The sequence below is a fragment of the Helianthus annuus genome, chromosome 7, assembly GCF_002127325.2.
Source record: "Helianthus annuus cultivar XRQ/B chromosome 7, HanXRQr2.0-SUNRISE, whole genome shotgun sequence".
NCBI classification, from domain to species: Eukaryota; Viridiplantae; Streptophyta; class Magnoliopsida; order Asterales; family Asteraceae; genus Helianthus; species Helianthus annuus.
In genome coordinates this window covers 50,730,858-50,743,487 of record NC_035439.2, presented here as the reverse complement: position 1 = coordinate 50,743,487, position 12,630 = coordinate 50,730,858, and the positions used below count along the sequence as shown (strand labels likewise).

Here is a 12,630-nt window from a genome sequence, read left to right as displayed (position 1 = left end):
TACCAGCCTCACACCGTGCCCTGGTTTGGGATCGGTCGTGAACTAATGTACTCAGGCATCCGTCAATGATGATAGAACATTGACATCGGGGCATCCTGCGGAAACGCAACGGTTACCTAGTGTTCGGTATTGGAAAAACAGTTTAGTCGCTAACTTTTGGGGTAGCTCCCCATGGCATGTATAAACGGATAAATTAACCGGTGAAACAAGTTTTTGGTAATTAAAACTGGACAACTAGTGAACTCACTCAGCATTTTTGTTGACCCCTTACTGCATGCTTTGCAGGTAACCAGTGACGAAGGAGCTTGCTGCTTGGGAACGAGTAGTGTCTGTCCACCCTTGTGTTGGGTGTTACCTTATTTTGAACTATGAACTTGTTTAAACTGCCTTACTTATGCTTCCGCTACTTATTAACTGTTTGAACTTAAAACCCTAAACTCTGAACTTGATATTTGCTAATCTTATGGTTAGTAAGTATTACTTTTGTTATCAATTTTAATTATTCAGTATAATTGGTGGCTGGATCCTGGTCAGTCACGCCCTCGAAGCGGGTGTTATCCGCAGGTGGATTTTGGGGGTGTGACAGATTGGTATCAGAGCTCGTTGGAACTCACGACGCGGCCCAGAGTTTACCTGGGAGCGGGAGGACCAGATGAAGTCCAAGTATCCCCAGTTGTTCCCAAACGAAACCCCCAGCACTGAAGCTACAACTGAATTTCGGGACGAAATTCCAAACTAACGGGGGGATGATGTGACACCCCGTTGAAACACGCTAGCTTGGCAGTGGCTGCCTTAACTTTCGGGACGAAAGTTCTTAAAACTTGGGGATAATGTGACACTCTAGGTTTTTCCGAACGAACACCTTGTAATATTTTGCGTGTATATAAATATTATTAAATGGAAACGTGACTTTTACATGATATGTGTGATATGTATGTAATATATATATATATGTGTGAGAGTCGAGACCACGACTCGCAACCACCCGGTTGCGAGTGGGCCGCTTGGTCTCGAGTGGGCCTTTGGGCCGTAACCGGTTTGGGCCGAAACCCTTAGCCTATGTTGAACCTTGTTATATAATCCCACCTTTCCCCACTTCTTTCATTTTACACACACAAACACTCCTTAAACTCTCTCTCAACTAGAAACCCCAAATAACAACAACCCATTCTCTTCTTCCAACTTTCGGATTCAAGCAAGGAATCTCGGACAAGAGACTCGGTCAAGAGCATCACTCGGACACTTCATCTTCTCTCATCTTCTTCCTTTGTTTCGGCTCATTCTTCTTCTTCACAACCGGTTAGTGTTGTTACTATGTGCATGAGATTTATGTATGTTGTATGAACTAGAAATGCTTGGTTAGTAGTGTTACACATGATTTTTGGGTGATTTGTGAAGTTGGATTATGTGTGTTAAACCTTATGTATGAATAATTGCTAAAAATGTTTAAAATAACTAGAAATGGTAGTTTAAGAGAGTTCATGGTCAACCAAACTATAGTTCTTTATTTCTTGCAAAAAAAATGATGATGTTAAACATAAGATTTCGACTACAAACATGTATGTTTCTTGTTCTTGCATGTTGATCTTGTTAAAAATATGTAAGTTTTAGTTCATAAGATGAATGGTTATGTTGGACATAAAAACCCTAGGATATTGAATATGGATGAACTTGTTATACACATGTTGAATATTGGTTGAGTATTTGAAAACCCTTGTGATTTGATCCATATTTGGTTTATAGATAGTTTGGGTAAGTTGTTAGTTAAACCCTTTTGGTTGTTTCCTGATTTGGGGACTGATGTCTTGTACCAACTAACCTGACTTAGTCTGCATCATCACGTGTACATGAAAGGGACATATTACGACTCGCAACCATGGCATGGCAACTCGAAACCACACGGTTGCGACTCGCAACCATAGCAGGACAACTCGAAACCACGTGATTGCGACTCGAGACCGCCTGGTTGCGAGTGGGCTGTCCATTTTGGTTATTGGGCCGATATGTGTTTAACTTGGGCTATCTGTTGACTGGATTATGTGTTGCTGTTGACTGCTTAAATGTTTAGGCCGGCCCAATAACCCCACGACTGTTTACTTGTATGTATGCTACGTGCCAGTTAGGTGTATAGATTTTTATGTGAATGCTTGTACACCGAACCTGACCTATACCGGTAACCATGTTAGGACGTGGTGACCAACGTGATTGACAAGTAACCTAAACCTACCGAGCAACCCAAGGTGAGTTCACAACTTAAAAGCATGCGTCCCGGTGGTTTGGGACACGAGACTAAAACAACCCTATCCCCTTGTAAAAGGGGATACCATTCACATTCCTTCCCTAGTTACTGGGAACAAACTTACTTTTCCTTCCCTTGTCATTGGGAAACCTTTGGTTAATTACTGTTTATACGGATTGCAACTAACGGCACTAAACGAAACTCTATCACTCAAGTCCCTACTACATAATACCGATTAGTCGCCGGGGCCAGGCGAACGGGTTATTAGTTGATAGCGCTATTTAGGTGTTTACCAGCCTCACACCGTGCCCTGGTTTGGGATCGGTCGTGAACTAATGTACTCAGGCATCCGTCAATGATGATAGAACATTGACATCGGGGCATCCTGCGGAAACGCAACGGTTACCTAGTGTTCGGTATTGGAAAAACAGTTTAGTCGCTAACTTTTGGGGTAGCTCCCCATGGCATGTATAAACGGATAAATTAACCGGTGAAACAAGTTTTTGGTAATTAAAACTGGACAACTAGTGAACTCACTCAGCATTTTTGTTGACCCCTTACTGCATGCTTTGCAGGTAACCAGTGACGAAGGAGCTTGCTGCTTGGGAACGAGTAGTGTCTGTCCACCCTTGTGTTGGGTGTTACCTTATTTTGAACTATGAACTTGTTTAAACTGCCTTACTTATGCTTCCGCTACTTATTAACTGTTTGAACTTAAAACCCTAAACTCTGAACTTGATATTTGCTAATCTTATGGTTAGTAAGTATTACTTTTGTTATCAATTTTAATTATTCAGTATAATTGGTGGCTGGATCCTGGTCAGTCACGCCCTCGAAGCGGGTGTTATCCGCAGGTGGATTTTGGGGGTGTGACAGTGTAATGTGTTCATATGCTGGATGAGCATATGCAACAGTAATGCAATGTGAAACAATGTACTACGTATGCACACAATGGGCGTACGTAGCATGAAATGTATTGTAGAGTACAACGGTTCAAAATGTAGTGTAATGTGTTCATATGTTGGATGAGCATATGCAACAGTAATGCAATGTGAAACAATGTACTACGTATGCACACAATGGGCGTACGTAGCATGAAATGTATTGTAGAGTACAACGGTTCAAAATGTAGTGTAATGTGTTCATATGCTGGATGAGCATATGCAACAGTAATGCAATGTGAAACAATGTACTACGTATGCACACAATGGGCGTACGTAGCATGAAATGTATTGTAGAGTACAACGGTTCAAAATGTAGTGTAATGTGTTCATATGCTGGATGAGCATATGCAACAGTAATGCAATGTGAAACAATGTACTACGTATGCACACAATGGGCGTACGTAGCATGAAATGTATAGCAATGTACTAAGTACGCACACAATGGGCATACATAGCATAAACACAATGAAATCATGTACTATATATGTACTATCGAACATAGTAGTATATGATGTGAAAACCGGAAAGCATAAAAGTAGCAAGTAGGCACATGTGTTTCACCCCAAAACAGTTTGGAAAACAGTAAAAGAGGGGTTCAATGTACTCACCTGAGATTGCTTTGAATTCCTTGTATAATAACCAGATAATGCTAGAGGTCACGGGATATCAAACGGCACCTAATAGGTAGCTATATTAATATACCGGACCAAAATCGGAGGGTCGGATAGTATGCGGGTTCGTAAACCAAACGAGTATGGAGACTCGTGTAATATGGTTTAACAAAGCCTACATACTAAAATGAAACCTAACCTAAGTGCTTACGCCCCATCATGACCCGTTTAGGTAGCTTAGGCTACCCTAACGCGTCGTTCGCGTAGAACGCGTCTGGAACGCCTAACATCGTGACCACAAGGTATAACCTCGGAAGGTTATAGCTATGGTCACCTAATGTGTTTGGTCGGATCCTAAAGATCGACCAAATGGGTCGGGTTCGAAAGTATAAGCGATGGTTTAGATCGCTTACCTTACGACCCTGTATAAGCACTAAACTAAAAGTGACGAGCTAAGCATGTTAGAACATGCTTAACTAAGTTTAGAAAACAGGTTTGACATCAAAACAAACGGCTTTGATGCTCACGAGTAGTTTGGTTACAAAATATGCAAGAATGCACATTTTGGCCGAAACTACGACCCGTCACTGAGCCTAGTTAACGTGGTGATCAGCAGGTATAGTCACTACGGACTATAACCATCGTGATCACGCTCACGTTATGAAGTTCCATGAACTTCGCATCGACCATAAGCTGGTCAATGCAGAAAGTCAACAAAACGTTGACTTTCGGACTCGAAAAGCGATAAAAGAGCGAAAGAAGACTTACGGAAGGTCCCCGAGTGCTAATCTAGATCAAATAGCTCAGGTATGGAACAATGGTTCCAACTTAGAGCCTTAAGATCAGATTTTGTGGGTTTTTGGAACAAAGGGGGGGGGTATTTATAGGAAAAGTGGAACCGTTAGGATCGTTTATCGAATATCGTGCCGCGATCTCGAGCGTACACTTGTCAAATTCTTGTGGTAAGTCAGAACTTGGCCCTTGGCTCCTGATTGGGTGAAAGGGCATTGCCCCTTGATCGAACGAAAGGCCAAACTGCATTAAATGCAAAGATTTTTCTGTCTGACAGTCTCACGCGCCCCGCGTAAGGATTTGGTAAATCCTTACGCGCCCCGCCTAAGGTTCCCAGATCAGATTTTACAATTTTGGTCCCTGCACTTCAGAAACACGTATTTTGGCCCATTTTTGGCACGTTTAAGCCCCGTTAACCTCATTTCAAGGCTCTAAGATGAAGTTAAAGTGTAGGGGACATGAAATATGCTCAAAAATATTCCGGATGTCGGTTCGTTTGGCCGTACGATTGCGATGTTCGCTTAATTACGACGGAATGCGCATAAGCGCGAAAGACGATCCAAATGACGCGACGAATGGATTTTTCTCATGCCCAACACTAAGGCATAATATAAGGATGCTTACATAAATTTTTGGATGTCCGGATGTATTCAGAACGTAAGTTATGCGCGAAAGTGCAAACTTGTGCACTTTTTGACACTTTTAGTCCCTGAATGATCCAAAAGTTTGTTTTAGCATACCAAACACCTCAAAGCCTATTTCTAAGCTATGTAGAGGATATTTAGGGTATGTTTAACTTATGAACATGTTCCGGAATGTTCGTTACAGTTCAAATTGGCATACTTTCGCAGTTTGTCAAGTTTAGTCCCTGTAAGTGAATTAACTTGTTTTTGCTATACCCAAGCCTTCAAAACTTATTTCTAAGTTATGTAAAGGTTATTTAAGGTATGTTGAGTATATGTTGATGTTCCAGAGTATTTTTCGCATTAAACTGAGTACGTTTACGCACCAGTTTGCGTATAATGCTCTAGAAAGCAATGTAGAGTTTGAAATTGAACAATAATTGATATGTGCAAAACATACACATATTTATACAAGATCCCAAGTATGAAATACAATATTTCATCGGCTTGGTATTTGTTTGATGGTCGCGGTGACACAGGTGTCACAGTCTCCCCTACTTTAGGAAATTTCGTCCCGAAATTTATTCGTAGGAGTCTATTTGTGAATTTGCCAAATAACCACCAATGATATGTAAGGCAATATCTTGTCATTTCCTTAACGGTCATTCTTCCGAAACGAAAATGAATAGACGGGTCATTTTCAATGGTTGCTTTATCAGAATTGGAAATGAAGGATTACACAACGGATATTCATTTCCTCAACGGATAATCTTCAGAAACGAAAATGAACAAACGGGGTCATCTTCAACGGTTGCTTCCTCAGAGTTGGAAATGAAGTATTACACAACGGATATTCATTTCCTCAACGGATAATCTTCAGAAACGAAAATGAACTAACGGAGTCATCTTCAACGGTTGCTTCATCAGAATTGGAAATGAAGGATTACACAACGGATATTCATTTCCTCAACGGATAATCTTCAGAAACGAAAATGAACAAACGGGGTCATCTTCAACGGTTGCTTCCTCAGAGTTGGAAATGAAGGATTACACAACGGATATTCATTTCCTCAACGGATAATCTTCAGAAACGAAAATGAACTAACGGAGTCATCTTCAACGGTTGCTTCCTCAGAGTTGGAAATGAAGGATTACACAACGGATATTCATTTCCTCAACGGATAATCTTCAGAAACGAAAATGAACTAACGGAGTCATCTTCAACGGTTGCTTCCTCGGAGTTGGAAATGAAGGATTACACAACGGATATTCATTTCCTCAACGGATAAATCTTCAGAAACGAAAATGAGCTAACGGAGTCATCTTCAACGGTTGCTTCCTCAGAGTTGGAAATGAAGGATTACACAACGGATATTCATTTCCTCAACGGATAATCTTCAGAAACGAAAATGAACAAACGGGGTCATCTTCAACGGGTATTCTTCAGATTTGGAAATGAAGGATAAACGGATATTCATTTCCTCAACGGATAATCTTCAGAAACGAAAATGAACAAACGGAGTCATTTTCCTCGACGGGTATTCTTCAGATTTGGAAATGAAGGATAAACGGATATTCATTTCCTCAACGGATATTCTTTTTTTTTTGGGTAAAGGGTTTTACCCCGGTGATTCTATATATTCACAACCAAAACCGCACAAGTAGTGTAGAGGGTCTACACTAGTTCAATCATGGGACATGCCCCAAGATTGTATAACAAAGAAAAAACAAACAAAACCACCAAACAAGGAAACAAAACAACTAGACTACTATCTAGTAAAATCAGAAAACATAAACTCTATCAGCCGCCATCGTCATGGAGTTCCGTTCCTTCAATCTCCCACTCCCTTAGAAGTCGCCGCACATTATCACAATTTTTCAACCTCGCTCCCATCAATTTATACCGCACCTGTTGTATAATAAGTTCACTTAGGATTTCCGGAGGTCTCAACTGGTTCTTGAATAGTCTAGCATTACGTTCCTGCCAAATAAAATAAGCACTAGCCGCCACCCCCAATCTCGATATATAATCAGCCGCCGATTTCGATTTGGACCGTATCAGAAGCCAATTAACAATATCATCCCATTTGGCCTGCACCGAAGCCATACCCACTTTGCACCTAACCGTGTGCCACACTTGAGCAGAATACTTACACTCGAAGAACAGATGACTGTGAGAATCATGGTTAGCATAACAGAGTAAACAACACATCATATCCATATTCTTCCTACGCGAGAAATCCCAAGACAATATTTTATCCTGAGTGAGTAACTTTCTTCTCATGATCAGCCACATTAAGAACGCATGACGCGGAATGCATTGACCGAACCAAACAATACGACTCCACCCAACCTCCAATTCTCGGTGCCTAATCGAATCCCAAGCACGAGATGTAGAAAAATCATGAAACTGATCTCCATGTCGCCATACGAGTTTATCAGGTCTGTGAGTATCAAAAGACAATTGATCCAGCTGTATCAGAACCGGATACAAATCCCTCCAAGCGCTTGGCCATCTCCACGAATTATTAGCAAACACATCCGAGACTTTTGATTCCATATTGAACCCCGCATTTGCAATAGATCTAGGCGAAATAAACTGCTCGAGCGGACCCAAAAGACTCCAGTTATCAAACCAAGCTGACGTACTTAAACCATCACCTACATCGGACCAAATGAAACTCCGCATAGTCGGCCGAATCTGAAGAATCTTCTTCCATGACCAGTTATTGGGTGTGAATATATAGAATCACCGGGGTAACCCTTTACCCAAAAAAAACAACTAGCAGGAACTCTACAAGCCCAGAAACTTTTCCCTTTCAACCTGTATGAGTGAACCCACTGAACCCACAAGGAGTCCCGTCTCGAAATAATACTCCAAATATGAGCTGTCATAAGCGCTTTATTAACATCTCTGATTCGACGAATGCCTAACCCACCCTCAAATTTAGGCACACAGATCGCTTTCCAAGACACCTTGGCACGCCCTTTTTGAAACGCACTATCCTGAGACCATAAAAAATTCCGCATCAACGCCTCCAACTCAAGGATCACCCGATTCGGCAGGATAAACACTGACGACCAGAAAATATACATCGAAGACAAGACCGAAACAATGAGTTGAACCCTGCCCGCAAACGAAAGAAGTTTGTTCCTCCAATGCATAATACGTTTTTCAAGTTTCTCCACCATCACTTGACAGTCTTTATACAGCAAACGAGAAGATATAAGAGGCACACCCAAATATCTCACTGGCAAAGAACCCTCCCTGAATGGCATAATATTCAAAATCGCAGTTTTAATATAAGACGGCACATTAGAGAAATAAATTGTACTTTTCTGAATATTAGGTAATAAACCCGACATCTTCGCAAACGAATCAAGGGACTTCATAATACACCTGGCCGACGCAATCTCCCCTCTTGAAAAAATAAACAAGTCGTCCGCAAAACAGAGGTTGATAATCTGTTGGCGTTCGCATTTGTTATGAAATTTAAAAGAAGAGTCAATCCTAACCGCATGTTGTAAGATAGCCGTAAGAATCTCCATGACAAGCGTGAACAAGTATGGAGAAATTGGATCACCCTGTCTTAGGCCCCGGTTACCCTTGAAAAAACCATGAACATCACCATTGATACACACAGAAAAAGTGGTAGTAGAAACACATACCATAATCCAGTGAACCATATCAGCATGAAACCCGAAACCAATCAATATATTCTTGAGAAAATCCCAATCCACAGTATCATACGCCTTCTGAATGTCAACTTTGAAAGAACACTTAGGCGGGCCTATATTCCGGTGATAATTGTGCATCAACTCCTGCGTTAACAATATGTTATCAGAGATTTTCCTACCCGGCACAAAAGCAGATTGGTTGATACTGACAATATCATTCAGCGCCACTTTAATTCTCTCAGCAATAATTTTACTAATACATTTGTACAGGACATTGCAACAAGCAATCGGCCGGTAATCTGTGACTACAGATGGGGACGTAATTTTAGGGATCAGAACAATGAGCGTATGGTTTAATTCCCTAAGGAGTCTCCCTGTAACAAAGAAGTCCATCACGGCATTCGAGACCTCATTACCAACGATAGGCCAAGCACTTTTAAAGAAACCAGCAGTAAATCCATCAGGCCCAGGAGCCTTGTCCGAGCCAATCGAAAAGATAGCCTGTCTAACCTCATCGGGAGTGACCGGTCTAACCATATGAGTGGCAACACCCATCTCCAGCGTCTTTGTAAATAAATCAGGGGATGGACTTAGCGACGTAGTCCCTTTGCATCCCAAAAATTTTTCATAATGCTCCACAAACGCTTTATGGACTAAATCATTCTCAAACTCATTACCACTAGTATCCTGAATAACATCGATCCGACTGTAATGAATTTTATTTTTGAGCGCTGAATGAAAAAAAGCCGAATTCATATCACCAGCCGAAAGCCAGTCGACCTTAGACTTTTGCTTCAAAAATCTTTCTTCATCTAGCAAAGCCTCTTGATAAGCACGCCGAGCATTAGATTCCTCAACCCGGAGATTCACACTATTCAAATCCGTATCAAGATCTCGCTGGATACCATCAAGTTTATCACGTAAGAGTTGCACCTTTTTATGCAAGTTACCCTGCTGAAACAGTAACCCGCGAAGAGGCGGCTTAAGCAGCCGAAGTTTTTTAACCACAGAAAACTGATGCACACCACTAACACTCGTATCCCACGCCTGCTTGACAATCCCCATGAATTCAGGTTTATGAACCAGAAAATTTGCAAATTTGAACGGCCGATGTTTAGGTTTATTAATTTCCGGAACCTTTAGGACACACGGACAGTGATCCGATAACCTGGACGGGTAGAACATCGCCACAGCACTAGGAAAGGTGGCTATGAACTGGGTATTTCCCATAACTCTGTCAATCTTTTTCATTAACCCAATCCCCTTCTTAGGCTTCTGATTCCACGTAAAATGGATACCAGTTCGATTTAAATCTACCATTTCAATATCATCAACACAAGCTTGAAACTCTTTCATGCTAGCAGACACCGACGAGCAACCCATAGACTTGTCTTCAAGGTTTAGAGCCGAATTAAAGTCACCTAGAATCACCCAAGGTTCATTGCGGACGAAAAGTTTGTGCATTGCGAGATTATGCCAAAGATCCCGACGAGTGACATAATAATTCGCTGCGTAAATTATAGAACAAAAAACCATTTTCTTCACCTGTTTGAAAAACAGTTGCAAGTGCATAACTTGATCAGATTCTGAGAGCACCATAACATCCAAAATACTAGGATCCCATCCGATAATAATTCTCGTACCCTTATTGCATTGAGCCCCATTAGACGTCCAGTGCCACGAACGAAAAATAGACTTGCAAATTTTAGAAAGGTTGCTCACCTGAACGTGTGACTCCAGAATTGCACAAAGACTTAACTTAAAATCCTTAACTGCTTGTCGAACCTCAGTCTGCTTAATGGGGCGGTTCAAACCCCTAATATTCCACGAAGCAATACTAACCATGATTAACCGACGAGGAAGGAGTGCTTGCCCCTTTTGTTCCATCCGATTTAGCCGTTCCCTTCCGCAAAAAATCGTCCATCTCATCTCCATATGAAGCATTCAGCACCTCAACAACCTCTTCATCCTCCACCTCATGAAGTGACGGCCCAGAGGTATCCCCATTCTCATCCATATTAACATCTGGATCATTCAGAGCATCAAACGAGTTCGAAACCTGAACCGATGCGACAGCCGGCTCAGCTTTTTTCCTTGAACCACCTGGATTAGAACTCGTACTCCCACCCTTAGACGCAATAGCCGGCTCATCTTTTTTACCCTTAGACGCCACAGGTCTATATTCAAATTTTTGCTTCGGTTTATTGACATTGAATCCAACTTTCTTAGCTACCTTCTTTCCTTGAACCGTGGTATAACCATCGTCATCCACCATGGGCTGCCTCTTTGGAATACCCCTCTCCTGAATAGGTTGTTTACCAGTGGACTTTCCATGTTGATTATTACCATTAAAGCCTTTCGAAGCTTGCTTAGGGCAGCACTCGTTAGTATGACCAAAAACCCTACATCGCTCACACCTATGAGGACACCATTCGTACTCGACATAAACTTTCTCCTTGATAAATCCATCTCCATCAAGCCGAGGCACAGCAATGGTTAATTCCTCCTTGAATTCAGAATCGGCTGAAATCTCAACCAGAGCACGGGCAAAACTGCTTCTACCCCACATATCTACACACATGGATGTAGTGAAAGAGTCCAAGGCCTTCGGCTCCCCTATAGTAGTAGCAATTAAACTTAAACCATCCTCAGTGTATGCCGCTATAGGGACTTCATGGAACTTAACCCAAACCTGAACCTTCTTCACCTCTTTCTTCTCCAGTTTAACGGACGGTGACCAAAGTTCCAAAAACAACGGCTGAGATCGAATAATCCATGGACCCTCATTCAGAGCATTCATCATACCTGCATGGTCCGCAAATTTGAAAAAGAAGTACCCATTGGCGTTCATCATAGATTTTTGTAAACCAAACCGCTTCCAATTATTTTTAACAAAGTAGTCCACAACCGGAAACGCGACACGATCCCCCAAAAAGTATCCATACAAAGTGTTTGCTAACTTATCTTGCACCACTCTGACCGAATCCCTAGATAGAACCACATCACATCCATCCTGCTTCTCTTCAGCTTCCAACGAACGAAAATTCACCTTCCTTTCACTAGTTCCCCTAACAGATTGAGCATATGATTTTGCGGCAGTAACATGCTCCTGCTGACTACTAGTCTCATGAATATGACATTCCCCTTCCCCCACACTACCCGAACCGTCTTTCACAGCATTCTCCATAATAACAGGTTTAGAAATAGCAGCAAGTCCATCTATAACCGAGACATTGTCTGAGTAAAACATACCTCTCCTTGGCAACGTAGATAAACCTTCAATATTAGTCACCCGTAGGCCAATACCACGAACAGGAACAGTATCCGGAGACGAACCTGTCTCGCGCATATCAGCAGCAAACGGAGATAAGGGGACTCCATTCTGATCAAATAAACCTTTGCTCACCAGTTTTTCAGGGATGTTACTCCCCGGAAAATCACGATCATTCATTAGTAAAACGTCCACTCTCCCTTAATCAACGTAAACGAAAATACCATGCACCCGAAACAGCAACACAAAACCAAGAACCCGCAGAATAAGCACCAGACCTAAAGAAGACAGAACCCTAATCCTTTACCCTAGCGCCGAATATCAATCCTAATTGATTAATCCAGAGTATCAATCTAGCTAAATTTAACTCAGTAAACCGCGATCAATAACAACCGGATTAATTAAACAGGATATCTAGACAGCAACTATGGCGGCGATTTGAAACACAAAAGAAAAAAACCCTAATTTCAGA

The 12,630-nt window shown here is 41.7% G+C and overlaps 1 protein-coding gene across 1 annotated transcript; it reads right to left on the bottom strand.

Moving 5' to 3' along the window:
* Positions 1 to 7,010: 7,010 nt before the first annotated feature.
* On the bottom strand, positions 7,011 to 12,338 carry LOC110931348. Its single transcript, XM_022174745.1, has 3 exons — positions 10,730 to 12,338; positions 7,990 to 10,395; positions 7,011 to 7,870 (listed from the first exon to the last, which is right to left on the bottom strand). The coding sequence occupies exons 1-3, from the start codon at positions 12,336 to 12,338 to the stop codon at positions 7,011 to 7,013; spliced, it is 4,875 nt and encodes a 1,624-aa protein (XP_022030437.1).
* Between the last annotated feature and the right edge of the window lie 292 nt (positions 12,339 to 12,630).

What these genes read in the sequence shown, in the direction of transcription:
- LOC110931348 (XM_022174745.1), bottom strand. Translation starts at nt 12,338, where the DNA reads ATGAATGATCGTGATTTTCCGGGGAGTAACATCCCTGAAAAACTGGTG. An exon ending in TTCCTCGTCGGTTAATCATG is followed by an intron (nt 10,396 to 10,729) that starts GTTAGTATTGCT and finishes TAATTTACGCAG; the next exon opens with CGAATTATTATGTCACTCGT. An exon ending in TTGTAGAGTTCCTGCTAGTT is followed by an intron (nt 7,871 to 7,989) that starts GTTTTTTTTGGG and finishes GGTCCGATGTAG; the next exon opens with GTGATGGTTTAAGTACGTCA.